The 23,109-nt window shown below is 42.7% G+C and overlaps 1 protein-coding gene and 1 long non-coding RNA gene across 4 annotated transcripts in view; one reads left to right on the top strand and one right to left on the bottom strand.

Annotated features, from left to right (window-relative positions):
* Positions 1-22,825, bottom strand: part of nup93 (nucleoporin 93) — a 28,860-nt gene extending 6,035 nt beyond the window's left edge. For 2 of the 3 annotated variants that reach the window (XM_015965383.3, XM_015965384.3), the window contains exons 1-12: positions 22,671-22,825; positions 21,431-21,613; positions 21,139-21,256; positions 8,563-8,625; positions 7,476-7,604; positions 5,342-5,416; positions 4,669-4,761; positions 3,290-3,429; positions 3,056-3,188; positions 2,717-2,874; positions 2,462-2,627; positions 2,224-2,320 (exon numbers count right to left, since the gene is read on the bottom strand). In XM_015965383.3, coding sequence (XP_015820869.1) covers positions 2,224-2,320; positions 2,462-2,627; positions 2,717-2,874; positions 3,056-3,188; positions 3,290-3,429; positions 4,669-4,761; positions 5,342-5,416; positions 7,476-7,604; positions 8,563-8,625; positions 21,139-21,256; positions 21,431-21,609 — 1,351 coding nt within the window. In that variant the 5' untranslated portion in view covers positions 21,610-21,613; positions 22,671-22,825. Of the gene's footprint in view, positions 1-2,223; positions 2,321-2,461; positions 2,628-2,716; positions 2,875-3,055; positions 3,189-3,289; positions 3,430-4,668; positions 4,762-5,341; positions 5,417-7,475; positions 7,605-8,562; positions 8,626-12,760; positions 13,086-21,138; positions 21,257-21,430; positions 21,614-22,670 lie in introns of those variants that run through there. The other variant, XM_015965385.3, reaches the window with a different exon arrangement.
* LOC129153634 (uncharacterized) lies at positions 481-4,197 on the top strand. Its single transcript, XR_008559600.2, has 2 exons — positions 481-766; positions 3,020-4,197. It is a non-coding gene; the product is annotated as an uncharacterized lncRNA (long non-coding RNA).
* Positions 22,826-23,109: the final 284 nt, after the last annotated feature.

The following is a 23,109-nucleotide window of genomic DNA, read 5'->3' as shown; positions in this document are numbered from 1 at the left end:
ATCGATGCATCCCTACTAAAAACAATAAGACAAAGATAAAAAACACTACAAGCTCAGGTAAAACAGCGAGGTGAGGTGTTGCCGAATGTTATTTAAGATCTGACCAGAAATGGCTCCATTGTTCACTAACAGAGGACGATCTTTAGATTTTAAATTTAAACATTTATAATAATAAAAAAGCACACAGTATGAGAAATGCGGCATTAGTAAAAGCTGCTTTAAAATAAATGTTTTGTGTCATTAGAAAAGCAGCAGATGTAAGTAAATAAATACTAAAGCAACACATTTGTGTAAGCCTTTCACCCGGCTCAGGCTCTTATCGGCTTTTCCAGAAGAAATTTAAAAACATTTTGTTGAGCACAGGTCATCAAGTTTACTTTTTAATTATAATTCTTAATCCTCTTGTTGGTTTAAAGTCTGAGGAGTAGAGCAGGGCGGACCATGTCAGCCGTTTTACAGCCTTATCTCAGACTCGCAGCATTTTAGTTCAAAAAGCGAGAGCATGGCAGCAGGATGGAGGGGGGGGGGCGGCTATGTGGAGTCGGAAAAAGGATGAAGAAGGCAACATAGAAGTGTGTGTGTGTGTGTGTGGGAGGGGGCTGCAGCACAGTATGCAAACAAGAAATGACAAAGAACAACTATACATGCAAGAGGAGAGCCCTAAAGAGGACAGAAATCAGTGGGAGGAAAGAGGGAGCACTGTGCAACGATGATGAGATAAAAGAGGACAGGGACGCAGCGCATGAGTGGCAGAGAAACCGAACGGGTGAGGATGCCGAGCGCCAGCAGTGTGTGTAAGAAATTAGGATAGGTTTCGAGGCTTTGTGTCCTGCTGTGAAGCAAAATGGAGGACAGCGAGGGACGCTGCAGCAAACAACCGGCGCAGATGAGCGTAGGGAGAGAACCGAACAAGGCTTTGGGCCGTCCTTCCCACAGAGCTGCAGGAGCGGGAGAGGGATGCCGCCTTATCGGAAGCAGGCAGCAGCGGCCCACAGAGAGCTACACTCAGGAGAAAACAGCTTCTGTCTCTGGGAGGGAGGGTCACATGCTCAAACGCTCCCATTTTCATGCGTGGTGGTTTTTACTGGGAGGCTAACGTTCAAATGAATATTTAACATCCGTTTGGAAAACTCTGCTTGTTTATAGTTTGAGAAGTTTCCAACAAGAAAGGTCTCTGAAACGAACGAGAGCGACACCAGAGGCTTTTATGTCCAACGGTGACGTAAACATCTGGGAGGAGAAACTATCTGTGCCTTAGGTTCAGAGGTCGCTTCGACTCTTAGGAGATCGGGGGCAGCGAGACGCAGCCAGGGACAACCGTAACCTGCTCTCAGTTTCAAGAACAGCAATGTTTAGGTTCCTGCAGGAGGCTGATAACCAGCTGTAGTTAACTCTGAATCAGTGAACGTGTCACCGTCACAAAAAGCTCCCCTCTGCTGGGAATGCTGTTCCAGCTCTAAACCGAGTCCCACTGAGCTGGCTGTCGGTGGGAACAGCGGCTGAGGCGTACGGGTGCTGTAGCACCGTGAGCTGTTAAACGTGAAGGAAAAGCCCAAACGTTCAGAAACTATGCTGGAATATTTATGGCTTTTTGCCCTGGTGCTGGTGAATTATTCACAAGCCTCCGGTGTTTGTCTGTGCAACCAGAAGAAAAAATCTAAATGGAAATTAACGCCGAGGCATTCGACTTCCTGCTGCTTTGCTCTTCTTGCTCCTCAACTTTGTTTTGGAGAAGCTTGTTGCTGCAAAGAGAAAACGCGTGCAGGCACGACTCACTGGCTGTCTCCTTTACGATGGCAGGATTTATCTCGCATAGCTGTAACAGCACAGGCGTGCATTCAGAAATGCGTGAGTATGCAGTTCAGCTTACTGGGAGAATGGGGATATAAAAGTAAATGGGACAAAAAATGGTGTTGAGATGCCAAAAAGGGATCTCACAGGTGTGTGCATTAATATTCGTCTAAAGAAGTCAGGCTTACTGACGCGTGCAGAAAGAGGTTTAAATCCACTCGTCCTGTTCTGGAAGACGTTCTGGTTCTCAGAACAAGCTGCATGTTTGTAATTTAAGGAAACCTGAAAAGGATGTCAACGATAAACGGCACCCGAGGCAGCAATCGAACATCCGTAAAGTCTGCTTCACCGAAACAGCAAACGCCATAAAATACAGGCAGAACCATCCGGGAGTCACTTTTATTTGGATGAAAGTGAAAGGCGTTATCGTACCGTAGTCTTCCAGCAGCTGCTTCTGTAACTGTGCCAGAGTGAGTCGGTCCTGAGGAGAGCTGCTGCTGCCGTCATCATCAAAACACACCTGGTTCAACTGCAGAAGGAACACAGGGAGACGAGTGAAGGCTTCAACTAAAAGCCACACAGCGGCGCGGAGCTGCAGCAGGAACCAATCTGAGATGATTTTAGTTTCAAGGTTGATCTTTACACTATTGAGAGTAAAAGTAAAGCGTACCTTAAGCCAGAGGTAGTCTTCTGTTTTATCTGCCACCTCTCCATGGTTATCACTGACGTCACATTTCCCGATGAGGCAGTAGACGGCTCTCTTGTACGGGTCGGCACAGTTCCTCAGCGCTCTGCGGTAGTGAAGACGAAGCTTGTTCTCTGAAGTCGGGGAGAGGCTGAAGGGATTACACACAACTGCGGTTTTACTGGCGATGGCGAGGAAACGCTCGCAGCGACAGAGAGAAATAATCTGAACTGTTCTCACCGTTTGTCGGGGCTGTTCATGTACTCCTGAAACCAGGTCTTAAAGTCTCCCAGCTGGTGGTGCACTTTGCTCACCACCTGCATGGCTGCGTTCAGATCTCCACAGCGCAGGCAGTAGTAGACCACAGCCCACACTGGGTGGCCCTCTATCTCACCATCCTGTTTCAGACACATTTATTACAAATGATCATTTCTTAGAAATGTTCTTAACAAATATTCAGTCCAAAAACGAAACCCTGAAAAGAACACAGCACATCATTGGTTATACAGTTAATTTTGCACGGTTTTGTCTATTTTTACTCAGATTTCCAGTGAGAGATGATGCTAGTTGGAGCCTTACCTGCATGCCAGGAAGGGGCCCCGGCAGCTTGATGTTGAGGAAGCTGCGGACCAGCTGGTATGTTCCAGGCACACCTCCCAGTTGGGCCTGGTGGAGATTCCCAAAGACCGTTCCCATCGTGTGGTGTTTATATCTGCCAGTTCAGCAAAACCTGAATTTCAGCTAAACTCCAGATGAATGAAAACGCATCGCTTGAACTTGAGCGGTCGCTGAAACGGTTCCAAAGCCAGCTACCTGTTCTCCAGGAAGCTGAGCGCCTGACGCACGAAGGCCATCTGCATCTCAACTGAAGTGCGACTCTTGAGGGTGTCTTTGGCTGGAACCAGAAGCACATCTGTCATCTGCTTCACCATAAGCCACAGCTCTGAGACGTTCTGGAGGACAGAGGGGGACACAGCTTCATGAAAAATATTAAAACTGCGACGCCTCAAGCAGACTCTAAGAGCATCATTTATTTAAAGGGCTTCAAACAGCAGGAGAGAACGTTTGTTTGTTAGGGAGACTGAAGTTTTGGCTTGCTATTAGCGCCCCCTGGTGTCCAGTTAATAAAACCAAAAGTGAAACTGTTCTCCTTGCTGTGTGTGCGTTCGTCTTTTTAACACCTGAACCTATCTGCTGAAACGTCTCCTCGGCCTTCATTAGTGTCTACAGGTCAGGAGGAGTGATCACTAACTCAAACAAACCAGCTGTTGTCTAAAACAAGCAGGAATGCTAAACGATCTTTATTCATGTAGCGCCTTTTTAGGGTTCTACAACCCCCCAAAGCGCTTCACCACACCATCAGTCATTCATCCACCCGTTTGCATGCAGGTGATGATGAGCCACGATGTAGCCACAGCTGCCCCGGGGCACACTGACAGAGGCGAGGTCTGCCGAACACAGACGCCACCGGTCCCTCTGGCCACCACCAGCAACCTTCTGATTACTGGACAGCCGCTCTACCTCGTGAGCTGCTGCTGTTCCTGCTGGAAGCAGACTCCAGCGCTGCCATGCCCGCGCCACTTCACCAAGTCCAACAGGGACCAAACCCGCACTCTGAGGGAGGTGGGGTCTGAGTGACATTTCATTAACCCTGTAAAGGGTCATAGGGTCATCTTAGCACATACTGGCTCAAGAAAATGATATTAAAATATGAAAAAGTTGCACAGTGTGGCTTTAATCACTTCATTAATGGTTTATCTCCTCAAACTTGTTATAACTAACCCTCCCGCTGTCTTCATGGGTGACCCCACCAGGAAAGTTGACCATTGAGCAGGATTGGGTCCACGTGGCAGGGGTGAGGAGTGAGCACCACCTCACCCCTGCCACGTGGACCCAATCCTGCTCAATGGTCGACTTTCCTGGTGGGGTCACCCATAAAGACAGCGGGGGGGGGGGGGGGGTTAAGACCATTTATTCATGACAGGAATCTGAATATAAAAATGCTGCAGCATGCCGACTGGTTCACAAATTCATGTACGCCATGGAAATCATTTTTGTGTTAAAGAAGGTGAGAAAACAATGACATCACAAACAAAAACACACATTTCCTGACTTCTGAAAATGGTTCCTGGATGCTAAGGTTTGATGGGGATACAAATCGCCCCCATCGTGACAAAAACCCCGTTTCTTACCTTGTCATCCAGACTTTCTGCCGCTGCAGCTAACAAATCCCCCAGATTAGGCTGAATGTGTCCATTTACAATCTTCTCGTTAAAACAATAGATCTGAATGAGACAAAGCGAGGAACGACTGAAAGTTCTCATCAGGTTCACAGCCAAACGACGGCCCTAAGGCCATCGAGCCAAGTGGTTCACAACAAAAAACAGCAGAAAGAGGATCAAAACATTTAAGAGGTCATCAAAGAGGATAACAAAAATGAGACAAATGACACCGCACGCAATGTGCCGACACATTCTCTCACACACACACACAACACACACACGGTGTCATCCAGCAGATCCAGAAAAAGCATGGAGGGAAAAACAAAAGGTCAGACAGGACGATGAGAGGGAGCGATGAAGAGGTTTCACCCCCTCTACAGCCATATGAATCAATATCTTTGATCTGTCACTTCCTGGCTTGCTTTGACCCTGATTTCAACCAAATGACCGAGCCGACTGCCTCACACACTAAAACTGCTTCCTCAGGACAGAAATGTAAGAGGAAATGTTGTTAGAATGATGTTAATTTAACAAAAGGCACACAACAGCACAACCCGTAAATCTGCAGCTCTCAGACTAAACCTCTGAAGCTGCATTTTAAATTTCAGTGAACATGAAGACAGACAGACTGCTGCTGACTCACCTGCCGTCCATAAGCCACCTCCACACTATCTAGTGCACTCCTCCCTGGAGCTGTCACTTCACTCACGAAGCTCGGCTGTAACACACCAAAAAGCCACAGATGACTTCACAGCTGCGCTTCAGTCCACAGAAGAATAATCGTTCCTCACAGCCACGAGCAGCAGACACACCAACCATCTGCTGCACAACTCGAGTGTGTCTGCAGCACCGACCATTTCTGATGGATGCTTTTTCATTCTGGGGGTTGAGAAACCTGCGTGTCCACATGAGGTCAAACAGTGGGTAAAACCCCAGCACACATGGGTGTTACCCACTGCATGCTGGGATATGCTCCCATAGCACACAAATCCCACTTTACACCAGAGGACGATGTTAAAAATAACCTCCACGATTCTTAGATGAGGATGCTATTTTGGTCAGCTTAGATGTTGACAGTTATGAGTGTCAAAGAAATCGGATTTGAAATGATTTTCTAAGAGATTTTTTCAGCCCGGAAAGTTCAAATACGCTTTAAAATAGCTGCTTTTGGATGAATACCTTAGTAAACCACCCAGCAGCTAAAACGAGAGTCGCAGCTGCAGACACAAATGAAAGTAGACCAAGTCTGGCTCGTTCTCTCTGGGCTTTACCTGTTTAATGGAGACCATCAGATAAAAGTCTCATCATGAACGTGTGTTAAAGGAAAGATTTTTATCTTTATCCAAACAAACAGAAGCGAAGTTTGTGTTATGAAGCCTACAGCCATCATATTAAAGGTGCAGCATGTAAGAATATAGTGAAAAATCCCAACAGAGTCTAATGTTTCAGTTATTTTGGAAGGAAGGTTATACTGAAACACTTCAAATCCAGCTGCTGCGGGGAGCGTCAGTTTTTCTCTTTTCAAAGCAAGGAAGGAGGGACGCAACTGTTTACCATCAGTGAGTGCGGGGGCGCCGTGTCTCCTGCGAGCTAATGCCACAGCGCCAACAATTCAGCCGAAGAAAGCTCCGGAGTTGTTTAAAGGCGCATTATGGAAGTCTGACAGCCAAAACATGTATAGAAATAATAAATGTCTTCTTCATACATTCTCCTGCAATGCCCTGGTCCTGTAGAATGAGCCCTGGCATTTTTACTGTGATTGCCTGTTTTTCTGTAAAATCACAGAAAAAGAGAGATGCTCGGGTCGAGCAGGCTGCTTCGTGCGCGTTCACGCTCAGGCATCGCCCGTAGCATTTGCTATCCGTAGCTTTAGCAGCAGAGAGAGAGGCAGTGCCACTTTGTCGCTGTTCCTAACGCCTAGTGACAAAGCTAGCTACATTTCTGAGGACCCTTAGCTACTTTCTGTAGAAATTTCTTCTAGATATTTCCTGCTAATTAGCAACAAAATAGCCATTTTCACTCCGAACCGTTCTTTGGTTTGACGTTGTTTCAGCTGTCATCAAGGATATAAATGTTACAGATACGAATGACGTTACTGGCGCCTCACCTAGTAAGATGTCTGACTCTCGTGCAGAAGACCTGGGTTTGATTCTGGATGTGAACATAGTTTATTTTTTACATTAATGATATATTTTTTTACAGTAAGATGCCCAAATTTTTATTTGAGACTCGCCGAACGGCATTGAATTCACAGATAAAAAAGATGTGGGTTCAACTTTCATTTTGGAACAATTTTTCAAGCAAGGGAAGGGAATGATCTGAGCATGCAGGAGGACTGACCCATCATAAACCTTTGTCGGCTGTGCTGAAGAGAAAGGTACAGAACCAAATTATTTCATTAATTAGCTGCGCGTTCTCCTGTCCTCCGCCCCCCACCCCCCACCCACACACACCCACACACACACACACACACACACACACACACACACACACACACACACACACACAAGGGACTGTCTCAGCTGTTATTTTCGTTAAGGAGTGTGCACGTACAGCATGCGCGCCTTCCGTAAAGTCCCTTTAAAGTAACCAAATTTTAACGCAGGATGTCATTTTTACTTAATTTTTACATAATGCACCTTTAAACATAAATACAGAATCATTTATTCAAGCATCTTAAAATCAAACGTAGCTTACTGATATGAATGAATGTGTTTTTGGAGAGCCCACAAGACCTTTTTTTTTTTCTCTTTTGACTTCATAAACTGTGTTTGTACCTCCAGATCTTGGCTGAAGTCCAGAGCATCTTCTCCAGCTCCTAGTAGAGTGTGCAGAACTCTCTGCTTCACCTGCTCCCACTGAACCAGCATGGACTCACGATGGTACTCTTCAGCCAACAGGAACGTCTGAGAAAAGCCAAAAGGGCTAAATGCATTCACCTGCACAGCCAGGTTCAAATATGCCCACTGAACAGCAGCAGTTCAGGTAATCAACACAAAAGAAGCTCAAACCCACACATCAGATTTAACAGCAGACCTCGTCAAGATGGAAGAACTCCACCAGGACACGGTTGAGTCTATTTTAACTTTCCACAGGGACGTAAAAGTCAGATAATGGGAGCATGAGATAATTGAATCTAGAGCTCAGGGAGGCATAAATCTAGACTGGAGCCACCATTTTCTGTGTTAACTGGTTCCTTTGGAGGAGGTTTTAAAAATGCATCAAATAGAAAAACTAAATCAGAGATCAAGAGCACGCTAACACAGACAAGCGTGTTTTCCAGCTGCATATAATCGCTCTCACCATGATAACACACATGCAGCAGAACACCCGTCTACTGAGTCCAAAGGGTTCTGTGCTTCAATTAACATTTCCTTTGTTGTAAAAGCTCAAGCAGTCAGATAAAAATCTGCAAAAAAATTATTCTGCTTTTATTTCTGAAATCCTGACTGCATTATGTTTCCACCCTCGTACGCACGTCCTCCTTCCTCACTCGGGGAGCAGAAAGATAATAGGACTGGCAGCTATTTAAACCCAGGGCCTATTAGCTCTGCACATCAGGGAGGCCATCTCAAAATCATTCCCCAAAGGTTCCCACCAGAAGGACTTAAATGTGCCTGTTAGGTGCTGATCCTAATGCACAGCGCAGAGATAAAACATCTGGATTTGATCAAGTAAAACAAAGAAACAGTAAAGCCTTTGATTTGCTCTCGGTTCTTCATGAACATCACCAGAGCACGCGTGTCATAAAGTGTGTTCTGCAGGTTTGGGGTCCTACACTTGCACGCTGGATTCAAAACAGATCAATCAGATTACACGGTCGTGCTGGATGTAGAAGAGTCATCAGAGTGGACAGATACTGACCCTGTGACGAGACTCTTCGATGGCGGACAGGAGGGCGTTGTCCCTCTCGTTCTTCAAGAAGCCCTGTGAACAAGGAAGACAACATAAACATAGAAAGATGAGACGATACCTTCATTACTGTTAAAAATACAACTTTAGCTTTAGCTCTCCTCATATACTAACAAAAAACCCTTCTTCTCAACCTTTTCCAATAACACATTTTCTATACAAACACCACCGACACACAAGCTTTTGTACAAACTCTACACTGTGATGCTGATCAGCTTGGCCTCCATTTTGGTTCCATCTCAAAATGGCTGCCACTGCAAATGTGCTCACCTTTCGGCTTCGTTTCTAAGGTGAACTAATAATTCACTGTAAGCATTGAAAACCTGCTCATCATGCATTCAGAAAAACAAACCAACTAAATGTGAGGTGAACGTCCAAGCCTACACCTGCAGATTGGAAACCTTCATGAAGTCATGAAAGCGTTGAGCTAAAGTCAAGCTGTACGACCTTTGGGCCCCGAGGAGGGTTCTTCTTGTTACTCCCATCTTAACTCATACATGGTAATTCTGGCGTCATCCTTTGAGAGTAAAATCATTCCCGCTGGAAGAAAATGCACCAGGTGGGATTCGCCACATTACCCGAGACCATTAGACTCCAGCTTGTTCTACTGGGAATGCTATTGCTATCCGATTCCTGCTAATTTCATCCCATTTTTACCTCGTCTTTGAGGTCAAATCAAAGTAAAACAGAAGCACAAAGGTTTACTTTTTATGGATTACATTTTGGGAAACTCAGAGATGCACCGATATGAAAATTTTTGGGCCGATACCAATATATGATATCAAGATCAGTTATGGCTGAAAACTGATAAACTGACATTAATGCTTCTAAAATCAGCAGATTTTGTATAGAATGAAAATTATTAAAGCTGAATTGACGTTATTATGCACACACACCACACATATTTACAGTTCTGATTTCATTCACTGTTCACATGATTAAACAATTACACATCACCCCCTCACCCTCTGAAACAGGCAAGCAAACGGAGACAAGATGGAAAAAACACTGGTTGTTAATATCGACCCGATTTTATTTATCGAACCGATATGTTACAAAATGACTTCACATCGGCCGATACCGACATTGATGCCGATATATTGTCCATCCCTAGGAAAACTATATAAAAGTTTGTAGTGCATAAATCTCATCACTACTGCTGAGATTCAGAAGTCCTACCAATCCTAGAAAAGCGTAGAATGTTATATTCACACGTTTTACGATAAAAACACAAAGTGGGCCAGAGAATAAAAACAACCATGATAAAATTTAAGACTACACATGCCGATGTACCCCAGGGTTTTCCAGGGAACGCCATCTGTTGTTTCAGAAGCAGACTGGTGAAAAGAAGATAAACGAATAAAACAAACACAGCATGTAGACTACACCTTTGTGTCTAAAACGCAACACATAATATAAACATAACAAGTGCATGACGTCGTAACAGGGTATCTGCAGGTTTAAGGAGCCACATTTAAGACTTTTTAAGACCTTTTTTAAGGCCACTTTGACCAAATTTAAGCTATTTTTTACATTTTAATTTAAGCTATAATTTCCAGCTATTGCCTGGAACCGGTGCTAACGTGGGATTAGCCATCCAGTTAGCATTAAACTTGCACTTCCCCATGGCGCAAGCTCCCACTAGCTTAACCAGCTAGTGTGCTCATCTAAAAAAAGCCCCCTTTCACAACCAGCTGAATGTGTACGGTTCCGCTTACGCCAACATCGTACATAAAAAACGCTGAACACCAACTAGAAATTTACGAAAATCTTGTTTATTGGGTCTTTGGTAATTTAAGACCTTTGGAAACTGTATTTAAGGGTTATTTGACATTTTTAAGGATTTTTCAGGCCTTAAATTTGGAAAAGCAAATTAAAGACGTTTTAAGGTTTCGCGGATACCTTGCATAAAAACTGGTCTGATGTCATCGATAAACATTTAGCGTGCCTTCAAAGCAACATCCATCGGTTTAGATGCACTTGCATAAAAGTCAATGACTTTATAGAACTACAACAAAATAGATTTATAGATGTAACCAAATATATGAAACAATAATTTCCATACATAGGCATCAGGAACAGAAATAAGTGAGCAGGAGGCTTACACTGGGTGGGGAACAGCCAGACTCTGCTACCAAGATGAGGTTGTGGAAAACTGGCCAAGACATATTTGTGCACCAAATGAAAGACTCCATGACCACTTCCAGTGAAAACTGGAAGATGCCCAGCAGCGCCATCAGCTCAGAACTGGCAGGATCTGGTTGGACTCTTGGACACCCCTCTACTGGCCGGAGAAGTCTAGCCAGGAGTGGCCTTTGTGGAAGAACTGCAGCCAAAACTTTACATCTCTGAGGGGAAGCCAGGCCAAGAAATCTCACTAAGCACGAAACCATAAGAACTGGCAGCAGGTGCTCTGGACTGATGAGGGCTATAGTTAGCATCTACAAGCAACAGTAAAGCAGAGTAAAGGTTGCTTTCAAGTCTGCAGCCTCATTTCTGCAAATAAATGAGCAGATGTGACCAAATGTAACGGCGCTCTCAATAAGGAGAACAGATACGTATCCATCGAGGTGATCTGATAAGTCTCCAATTTAATCTGCAAAAGAAATTCAGTTACTTCAGAGCAAAGATGCTTCACTGCTACGGCAACATTTGCCCTTTGGGTAACATGGTGATGCAGCTTCCTTCACCTAGTTGCTTTATTTTCTGATCACATTTGTTCCCGGGAGCCGAGGAGAAATAGTTTGAGTTATCTACTCTTGTCAGAGACCATCTCAGGTCAATGCTCACTGGAAAGTTGGAGAACAGAAAAAATGAAAAAAGCCAAAATAGGAGGGAAAAAGGTCAAAAGACATAAATCTAATGTCAGATGGCTGTTTTAGTGTGTGATGAGATCGTTTCTGTTTCCTAGATACAGGCAGTAGCCGAGCGCGTGCTGCGCTCTCCAACCAAACCATCGGCGGCACACTGGACAACACCTCCGGGATGTGGCTGCAGCATTTTTGCTTCAACAGGAAATGCAGGATTTTCCATTGCTGTCACTCTGCTGCAGGTTTCCAGCTGCATTTGCAATGCCAAAAACTGCTTATTCGCCGTTTTCTGTGCCAAATAAAAACCGTCAACTTTGCCAACAGCTGCAGCCAAAAATCCTCATTTGTCTGAGAAGCAAAAAGCTTCTGTTTAAACAGCCGATCTGGCTCAAGAGTCCCGTGTGACACCCGAATGAAAAGATTCATGAACATTTTAGCAAAAGTAGCTACCAGCGCAACGACGCCAGTATTAGGGGATTTGTTCTTTTCCACTGCCCCACCCCTGTACTGCGAGTCCAAAGAGACCTTCAACCCGCGGTGAACACCCACAGCCTGCTGGTCAGACAGCCCAGAAGCTTCTACTGAAATAACGCATTCAGTTAAATTAACAATAACTAGCAACTCGGGCAGTTATCCCGTTAACACGGGTAGTAAACGTTAAACTGCTAGTAGGAGGCCAAAACTGACCCATCAATATATATATTTTCCTACAAGATTGTAATTCTAATAAAAAACTACATTAAATCAAAGAAAAACAGTCAAATATTCTTATATTTCAGGATATCAAATCACACAAAGTCTTATAATTAAAAAATGTGTTTCGACTCAAACCTACGCATGAAAATTCAGACAAAAGCTCCTCCTACATGCTGACTAACGGTCCTGGTGAAGGTAGTCGTGCTACGCCTTCACATGAACACGGTGAAACTGCATGTTAATGACCTTACTCTGATTATAGAGCTGTACCGGACAACAGTCACAGTAAAGGGAGCTCTGCACTCTGCAGGTCGTTGTGAAAGTAAAAGTAAGGAACCGTGACGCGGTGAGATGATCTGACCCGGAGAAACCCCACCCTTCTTTTCCTTTCTGGTTGGTGCGTAGCAAAAAACACTCGAGGACACACCAACACCTCTTAGATTCAAATATTCATTCATTTAAGATGATTATGTTTATTCCCTGAGATTAATGTTAATTCAGAAAATCCTCTGCATCTCACACACACACACACACACACACACACACACCGTACAATCACCAGCCCAGCAGTAAAAAGACAGAGGTGACTAAAAAAGTCTGGGTAAGTGTGCGAGGGCGTATCCGTGTAGGCGAGCAATACTCACTCGTGCTGAGAGGCTTCATGCCGCCGCCGCAGACAGACGAGACGACAGGAAGTGACGGGTAAAGAAAATCATATGGTACGTTATAGTTTTTAGTCTCTTTGTTCGCATCAGGATATCTGAGTTTTGACAGCTCAGGAGACCTGGACCTTCCTTCCATCTCTCCACTCAGCCGTGTCACGGCAGCATCACAGGGCGCCAGGCTGTGGCGTGTTCTCTGTGCCCTAAGGAGCCGGCATGGAGGTCCGCTTGCAGCCTCCTCGCCTCCTCCAGCAGGCCGGTGACTCGTGTCAGCCAGAGAATGGAGTGAAAGTGCCACATCAAGACTAAGTGGAGGTGGTTTTATTGTCGGAGGGCTGTACCAACTGAGTGCTCCGACGCGGGGGGGGGGGGGGGGTCGGTCCACAAGAAGCAGCTATACGTTTATATAGGATATCTGCTCATAGTCACCCCACCCCCTCCCATTCTGAGCCGCCATGCTCCATCCTCTCTCTCTCTTTTCTTCCTTCACTTCATCCTTGCATCTCTGACAGCCCTCTGCCTCCACCCTTCCTCAGCCTCACTCATTTTCTTCCTTTTTATCCATCTCTGTATCCTTCCTTTCTTCCCTCCCTCCCTCCATCTCTCCTCCCTCCCTCCCTCAGCTCAATGCAATTATAGTAATGGATTTTTTCCCCCTCGGTTGATGGCTTCCGACATCCTGTCTTGAATTGAGGCTAATCATGCTCTTAAGGGTCATGTTTAGTTAATGAAGGGTTTGGGATGCATATGGGGGGGGGGGGGGGGCATGCCTACAAGAAGGATAATGATTATTACACACATACAAAAACAGGAACATTAATCTGAACACCTCCACATAAAAGTTTAGTCTCATTCACACAGATGGAAGCGACTGGCGGTGTTTTTTTGTGCCGGCCTCTGCTGTCGGGAATTCACGCACCCACGTAACGACAAACCTACTCTACACACACTCATTCATTCATTCAGAAGCACATGCAGAGACACAGTATGTGGTGGTAATCAGTAGCAACTGACACAAAAACAGTCGTGCAAACACGCCACAAGCAGCCGCGCACACACACACACACACACTTCCCCCAGTGAAGCTATGTCAGGAGCGTTCGTTTATCTCAGCAGATGCTCTGGGCTTAGCCGACTACATCCACCAAACGCGTGCCATTATTGCTGAGAGACGTTTGTAAGTAATAGGCTGAGAGGGCAGAAGAGAGAGAGAGAGACAGGATGTAACCGGGAGAGGAAGGAAAAGAGGACAAGGGGAAAAGATAATGGAACTGAAAGAGAAAAGGGAGCTGGAGATGAAACAAATGTGAGGTTAACAAAAAGAGAGAGAGACAGGAAAGGCACACCGGCCACAAAAGCTGGAACAGTACAAAAGGAGATAAGGGAGACAAAGGTGGAAAAATAGCAGCGAGTCGCCATTTTTCTACCGGTACTGCTCTGCATTTTTCTGGTTATATCACACGCCGCCTTTCGTTTCCTGCTTGGTGTGTTACTCTGAATATCTGTGAATATTTCTCTCATTTATTACTTTATACAATATGTTATAAATGAAGAATAACAGAGAATATGTGAGGACTCGTAGCGGCTCAACAGAGAACTGCCTCACTAAAACGAGACAGATTTAGCATCAAACCCAGCTAAGATCCAGGTGTTTGGAGAGGTTTAAATCTAATTATTTATTAGGAGAATGAACCCGTTCATGCATAAATTATGAAATTTTTAATCAGGATTTTTTCACTATTTTTATTCATCTTAAGGTATGCATGAAAGAAATTTGAATGTTTTTTTTACTATTTAATTTTCAGTGTTTATAATATGTCCACTTCAGCTGACGGCGTGCATTCTGGAGGTGAAACGTGTGGGACTGGCTCACTGGAGTACAATGTGGAGGCTCAAATGCATCAACAGCTTTGCCAAATAGCAAAAATAAACAATTCTGAGAAGTGGTCTGCTGTAGAGACCATTATGCATGAAAAGATTCATCTGTGGATCATACGCCTTTAATTTGGGATCATAACCAGCTGCACAAGTCAGCATTCACTACGTTTGACATCAAAAACTGTGAAAACAAACAAAATATGGCCAAAAAACCCATGTTTCTGGTATTTTCCATGAATTTTCATGGAGAAAGCAATTCTTGGGTATTTTTACGAAATTATTCTTACTGAATGCTGCTATACGTGGCTAACCGGCACATGAACGATAACAGATCACGTCTTTGCTCCGGTTTCCCTTCCTGAGCGCTTTAGCATCCCAGCTCATCCCATCTACAGGAAACTGGGTGTGGCCACTGAGGCTGTCTTTACATGGAAAAGATATTACTGATATTTAAAGCATTTGGAAATCTAAGAACCGACATTTTTGCAACCCAAGCAGCCCTTTGTGGCACTGATAATAAAAATGCTGATACCGCAACGACATGAAATCTTTCCGGCCCGATGGACGCCATTATGGATTAGATCTATGATTTTATTTTTATACTAGTATTCTCAAAATTTAAATAAAGATGTTTTAATAAAACAAAATTAGAGCTGTACGTAATATTATCTCTACACGATGATCAGCTGTGAATAAACGGGTTATGACTACTTCGAACTCCCAGTCATTCACACCCCACTGCCTTCTGATGCACGTGTGAGCTCAACACCGGAGCTGCAGAGGCACAAATCAGTTCACTCAGACGTAAATTCAGAAGTTAGAGCATTTCTTCTGCTTGGTTTATTAACCTGAAATCCTTAAAAATCATCAAGATTTCTCAGGAGTTAGACTAAACTCAAAGGCAGTGACACGCCCTGAGGCCAAATCTGAACAATGTAGGTGCTAAAAGAGATACGCCAATCTGATTTGCTGCATCAGGACTACTCCCAAAGCCTTGTTCAGGGGCTCAGTTACACCCAGCGCACATCTCCTGCACTCTAAAACATATTCTACTCAATTAGGGCCGACAGATATTAGAGCCACTTCAATCTCAGGCAATGGAAATGTCCAGTTTGTGAAGCAAAATCCTTTTAAACGCGACCGAGTGATCAATTCAGGACTTTTTAAAATGACTGTATATGTTACATTTCTAATAATAAACTCCTTTTCAGAGAATCATTTCAATATGAAACGATATTTCCTACAACCAATCAAGCCTCATGTTCTGTAAAAGCGTTTAGATACAGGAGAGCGTCGTTTTTTTACACATCGGGTTTTAGTGAGAATGGCTGCCTCTGCTGTGTGTCGTCAGGTCCTCCAGTGTGACAGTGAGAGTTGGGTTTGCATGCTCAGCATGAAGTCGGACTTCTTATGTGTCCGGATCAAATTTCGTCTACAGCCTTTAGCCTCAAATCCTGTATCCAGTGGCTGCAGAGAGGGAAGTACCCGGCATGGAAATCAGGAGGTCATGTCCCTGATTTATGCAACAAAACTGTCTTTAGTTGTCTTCACTTGATTATTTAACCCAAGGGTCCTCCAGTTTAGCCCCTGAAATTATATAAAAATGTAAATATAAAGAATATAAATATGAGAATGAGAGCAGAATTGGGCAAAATCAGTTTAATATTAATTCTTTTGTTAACATTTTGATTATTTGGGTCTTAAATAGAATTTAAATTTTCTAATTTGTTTAACGTACAGCTCAAAGTTAAGCCACCAAGTAAAACTCTGTTCAATTACCCCAAATCCTCACGTTGCGTGGGTATGCCACACACAGCCATGTCCTGTGTGCAAGTAGAAAAAACCCGATTTACCATTTAGTCCACGTCGCCTAAAGCCATGAACTTAAAATGACTAAACAAACAAGACAGACGTGGCTAAAATGAGATTTATGCACACAAGAGCTGTGCTAACTCAGTCTGGGAATGTTGGGAGCTTGATGGAAACCTGCAGTAATGCAGCATCAAAAGAGGAAACGTGTGAACACTTCCTTTAAGAGACTTCCCGGGTGCGGCACGCTGTGTTTCAGCCCCGAGTTCAATCTTGTATCGGCTGAAAGGGACATCATCCCCTGCTAGGGAGAAAATTACAGGAGTCAAAAGAGCCGAAGCTTTCTTTGCTTCCTGTGCTAAAGCACCGGCCCTAAAATGGATTTACTGGATGGGTGGATGGAATGAATGAATGAATGAATGAATGGATGGATGGATGGAAGAAAGAAAGAAAGAAAGAAAGAAAGAAAAAGAAAGAAAGAAAGAAAGAAAGAAAAAGAAAGAAAGAAAAAGAAAGAAAGAAAGAAAGAAAGAAAAAGAAAGAAAGAAAGAAAAAGAAAGAAAGAAAAAGAAAGAAAAAGAAAGAAAGAAAGAAAGAAAGAAAAAGAAAGAAAGAAAGAAAAAGAAAGAAAGAAAGAAAGAAAGAAAGAAAGAAAGAAAGAAAGAAAGAAAAAGAAAGAAAGAAAAAGAAAGAAAGAAATAAAGAAAGAAAGAAAAAGAAAGAAAGAAAAAGAAAGAAAAAGAAAGAAAGAAAGAAAGAAAGAAAGAAAGAAAGAAAGAAAAAGAAAGAAAGAAAGAAAGAAAGAAAGAAAGAAAGAAAGAAAAAGAAAGAAAAAGAAAGAAAGAAAAAAAGAAAGAAAGAAAGAAAGAAAAAGAAAGAAAGAAAGAAAGAAAGAAAGAAAGAAAGAAAGAAAGAAAGAAAGAAAGAAAGAAAGAAAGAAAGAAAGAGAGAAAGGGAGGATGGACAGTCAAATTGAATGGAGTGAAAAGGAAGTGTTCGGCTGAGAGGGGGAGCTAATGGGCCCCACCCCAGCCAGACAGAAGGGAAGTAAATGGTCATTTTTACCCAACAGGAGAAAAGTAACAGACTTAGAAAACAAATTAAAACTGATATTTCATAAATATCAGTTTGAATTTAGACTGAGCTTTAGGAAAAATACTTCAAGCCAAAAAGTGACGATTACATGTTTTTGATGACAAGACTGCCAACATTACTGATGAAATGGAGACTTGGCTGAAACATTAGCTCTGAGCTGCAGTTGTGCCCATAAAACAGCAGGAAGAGTTCCATTTTCTATATGAAACTTGGAAAACAAACAGCAGCGGGAGGGTGGTGGAGACAAAGTGTGTGTTCACGGTCAGAAGCTAAGTGCTCTTCCAGTCAGCTCGTCAAACCCACCCAGGCCAGCTCTACATCCGGCTGACCAAGAAGAACCAGACACACCTCCATAAGGCTGAGAAGTGTTCAGAAAAAAGCAACACAAGAAACAAGAAAAACAAATAAAAAGGATCTAGGCGAGTAAATGAGAATCAAAGCTGTGATTAAAAACATTTGAGAAAGATCCAAACGTTCCAACAACTCGGTCCACTCTTCCATAACATCACACATAACCAACCGTACTTCCCCTCTTTAGTTTTTTACCCAGCCGACGTTCCACTGATAGGAAACGGTATCCATGGGTTATCATTTATCCTGTGGTGAATCAAGGAATGATGTCCAAAAGCATGCGTGCACACACACACACACATAGAGCGAGAGAGAGAGAGAGAGAGGCGATGATTATCAAACATAACCCAAAGTAGGAGAGAGAGAGAGAGAGAGAGAGAGAGAGAGAGAGAGAGAGAGAGAGAGAGAGAGAGAGAGAGAGAGAGAGAGAGAGAGAGGATGATGAGATAGATAGATAGACAGACAGACAGATAGATTTATAGACAGATAGATAGATAGACAGTAGAGCTGTGGCGACGCCTCGATGACGTCAACGGCTCGATTCTATAAATTAGTCGATGTCAGATCCGGAAGTCGACGCACCGCGCCCACTTGCTGCATCCCCAGGAGTTTGTAAATAGAGGAATCTGCCTGTTCTTCCTCTAGCTCGCCCTCTTCTCCACCTTCACTAACATCTCCACCAAATACCGAAGACCCGGAACAATGTCCGTCCGCTACTAGATTCCTTTCCTGTTTTGCCCGCCTTCGTCTCCCGGCAACGGACGACAACTTCCAGGGTCAAATGCGCTGCTTTGTCTCTACCGCAGATGTAGAAAATCACCGGGAGCGTTTCTCCCTTCATAAAGGAGCTTCTTTCAGACATTAGTGGGCCATTCCCATCTGTACCGGGTCGGCCCGGGCCGGGTAGCCCCAGTCGGCCCCAGCCTGGCCCGGTTGATTCCACACATCCTTGCCTTAAGCCCATGTGGGCTGATTCTACCCACCAATCAGAGGCTTGCTCTAATGGAAGGTGTGAATTTGCTGTCAGCAGTGGGCGTGTTGGCCCTGGTCAGCCTGAAGCAGACCCCCTCGAGAAGAGGGCTGAGAATGAGCCTTGGTTGGCCCGGAAAAATACCAGACCACCCAGATATGTAAACAACCTACGCTACCCGGCCCGGGCCGACCCGGTACAGATGGGAATGGCCCATCTGAGAGCTGTTTTGGTGGTAGCAGTCTCTCCTCCGTGCTGGTCTGTTTGCTGCTGGGTATTTTTGGTTTATTTAAACTTGGTAACTTGAACTTAACGATGGTAAAGCTACTGTTAGCATCTTCGCTAACAACTTCTTGCGTTTGGATAAGCGGTTACGTTTTGGTTCAGAGTTAATCTTTTTTGTGGTGCAGATCTCCCTTTTATTACATTTAGAGTGTTGTGGGTTTTCGGTTTAGTTTAAAATATCACCGTGAGTTTGGTTTAACCGCCCAGTTTAGAGTTTGGACCTTTGGAGATTCTTATTTTGGTCCAGAACCCAGTAATCTTTGCCCAGTGGGACATCCCTAGTTATTTGTACTTTTGTTTTAATTCCCCACGGGCAGAATTAGTTTTATTATTCCCAACCCGTGGATGGAAAGATTTATGTTTTTTTGTAGTTGTAAATAAACCTGATCATCATTTTAACTTTTAAATCCCGTTATTGTCCCTTCCTTTTTGCACACGAGCCAAACTCCCCAGGAAGGGCCGTAACACCACTCGCCTCACGCTCATAAGTGACCAAAACAAGCAGCATGGAGACACTCTGTCTCCAACCACCTCTCAGGCAGCAGCCTGCACTCCCAAGTTCTACACGTCACCAGAACATAACCAACCAACACAATAAAAGCAGTGTTATATGAAATGGAAGGCCTGTAGTGCTTATTCTCTTACAGTAACAATTTATTAATTTTTTTGAGGAATTTATTAGAGATTTTTTGGGTTTTATTAACTGTGCAATAGAAAAATAATTAGATTAATTGTCTAAATAGTCATTAGAATATTCGACTATTCGATAAAATAATCGTCAGAATAATCGTTTACCCCCAGCCCTGACAGACAGACAGACAGACAGACAGACAGACAGACAGACAGACAGACAGACAGACAGACAGACAGACAGATAGACAGATAGACAGATAGATAGATAGATAGATAGATAGATAGATAGATAGATAGATAGATAATAGATAGATAATAGATGATGGATAATAGATAGATAATAGATGATGGATAATAGATAGATAATAGATGATGGATAATAGATAGATAGATAGATAGATAGATAGATAGATAGATAGATAGATAGATAGATAGATAGATAGATAGATAGATAGATAGATAGATAGATGATAGATGATAGATGATAGATGATAGATAGATAGATAGATAGATAGATAGATAGATAGATAGATAGATAGATAGATAATAGATAGATAGATAGATAGATAGATAGATAGATAGATAGATAGATAGATAGATAGATAGATAGATAGATAGATAGAGATAGATAGATAGATAGATAGATAGATAGATAGATAGATAGATAGATAGATAGATAGATAGATAATAGATAGATAGATAGATAGATAGATAGATAGATAGATAGATAGATAGATAGATAGATAGATAGATAGATAGATAGATAGATAGATAGATAGATAGATAGATATAGATAGATAGATAGATAGATAGATAGATAGATAGATAGATAGATAGATAGATAGATAGATAGATAGATAGATAGATAGATAGATAGATGAATAGATGGATAGATAGATAGATAGATAGATAGATAGATAGATAGATGATGGCTTGCCAAGCTAAAATCCAAGGGGATTATTTCCAACACTGAGCTCAGAATTTTAAGTGTTTTTCTTTTCACTTATCTCTGATAAGAGACTGAATTAATCACAATTATCTAGTTTTACAGTGTTTGTTATGAGCCCTATAACATCAACCTTCCTGAAAGCCTCACTGTGTCACAGCACAGAATCATATTCCACTGATGTCAAGGGAATAATATAAGCAATCAGTTAGAAAACATTTGGCAGCCTTAAGTCCTGTTGGGGATGTTTAAAAAGGCTTGGCACACGCAACCATTAGAGCATTAAAAGTTTATCTTATTCATCTTACATGAGGCTTGCACTAGTAAGGCATCTGAAGCATTAGAGACTTGCTAGCAGGTGTCAGGACCCAAGGCTTCTCGTTTCATTCATACCTGTATGTCAGTGTCCTTGACTGGTTCCAGGGGCTCAAAGGTGGTGGCAGCACTTAGAGTTTCCAGTCTCTGTGAAATGTGGAAGACGTCTAAACCTCTGGTACCAAGGAGGATGGACCTGTTACAAGAACAAAAGATTGGAGAGGTTTCAACTGGCAGAGAAGTAATTTTACATTGACACCACTAGATGGCAGGCTAGGCTGGCAGGCAAAGTAATCTATCAATTGAACATCATGCCTGAGATTAATAACCTGGGGAAGAAAAGGGTTTAATAACCAAAAAGGTTGCTTACGCTTTCACATCTGCAGCATCTTGAGAGGTGCGAGTTAAGGTGCGGGATCGAAGCCTTTCCCCAGCCTGCTGGATCTCCTGAAGGTTCCTTTCCACATGTGGCAGTTCAGACACAGCTTCTGTTTCTGCAGCCAATTGTTCTGCCTGCTGCAAAAGCTCTCCAAACCCTTCTGCATCCATGACTCTTAACAGGTAGAGAAGTTTATAAATGTGATTTACTTGAAATGAAAACACTGAACAGTTCTCTATGGTAAGTGTTTTGCGGGTCTGGGTTTGTGCAATAAAATATTCCACTAAAAAATATATAATATTTTCATAATTTGCTTAACTTTAAAATAGTATGTGGAATATAAACAAAAATACGTTGTGATTTTACAATGTTTGACACTGTACAGACTTTGTGTTAGAGGTAATTAAAGACAACAGATTACATGACAGGATAGCTTGCCAGTATCTCTGTCAGTAATGACAGAGTGCAACTGTCTTGAAGGGAACATGATGCTCCGTAATCAAATAGTAAACAACTACAATCACAATCATTTCAAACTCCTTAGTTAAAAAACAACTGAACCCAAAAACATACTCTATGTTTTACAGTTTATGATTCATCTTAGATGCGTCAGCTCAGAGCCCAAAGAAGTCAATGTTCACTTTAGACAAGTGTGCACTTCTACAGTCACGTTATAACTTTTATGATGCATGGATAAAAGCTCCTCCTTGCCTTGCAGCTTTTTGATTAATTAAATAAAAACAAGTTTACCCTGTGTTTACATTGAGATACAGCATAACTGAAGATATAAAACACTACTTTTAAAAATTGGATGGTCTAACCTATAATTCTTTATGCTGCCTGGAGTTATAACAAACTGTACTATTTATCTACCAACGTAAAAATGCGTCATGGGGGAAAAGGCTTGAAAGGTAAACATGAGAAAGATTACAGCTGAACAGTTGCAGCGCGCGCATGATGTGCTTGACGAGTTGAGAGATCAATCTTTACGGACGTCAACAGAATACCGTTCGATAGATAAGTTCAGACATTGAAACTGCTTAAGAAATGTGAAAACTCGTACCAGACATTCCAAAACCGTGGTAGCATGCTACAACATAGCCTAGTTACAATCAACCGGCGACGCTAAACGGTTAGCGAGCTGGCTAAGATGCTAACGCTCGCACATGTTTCGACTTCATTTAAATTGATGTTAAATTTCTCTACAGTTGAATGGAGACGATTATTATACCTGTTTTAAAGTTGGATGAAATTACAGTTCAGCCTGTTCGCCTCATGTAAGTGAATAAATGTGCTTTTTAGATAGTTTCGTTCACAGGCAAGCGTAGTCCGCAGAAAGTATACCCCGGTATTTCTGAAGTCGTCGGTGATTGGTCAATTCAGACTGTATAACGGTGCGCATGCGTCTGTCGTCACATGCCTCCTTCAGGGTACTTGGGGAATCCTAGTCAAAAGCAAAAGATACCTATTATTTTCATGTGTGTCATTTTTTGTTTTCCGACTAACATAACATATTTAACAGTGTACATATTTGTTCTTTGTACGTATATTTGTATCCCTGCATTGCTTTAAATAGAACTTATATTAAAAATGATTAGAAGCATCGAGAGTAAAATACTTGGGACACATCACAACCCTAACACCGTACACGTGAAATAAATGAAACAAAT

The sequence above is a fragment of the Nothobranchius furzeri genome, chromosome 4 (genome assembly GCF_043380555.1).
Source record: "Nothobranchius furzeri strain GRZ-AD chromosome 4, NfurGRZ-RIMD1, whole genome shotgun sequence".
In the NCBI taxonomy this organism is placed as follows: Eukaryota; Metazoa; Chordata; class Actinopteri; order Cyprinodontiformes; family Nothobranchiidae; genus Nothobranchius; species Nothobranchius furzeri.
Note: the sequence above shows the minus strand (reverse complement) of the source record. Positions and strands in the feature narration are given on the sequence as shown.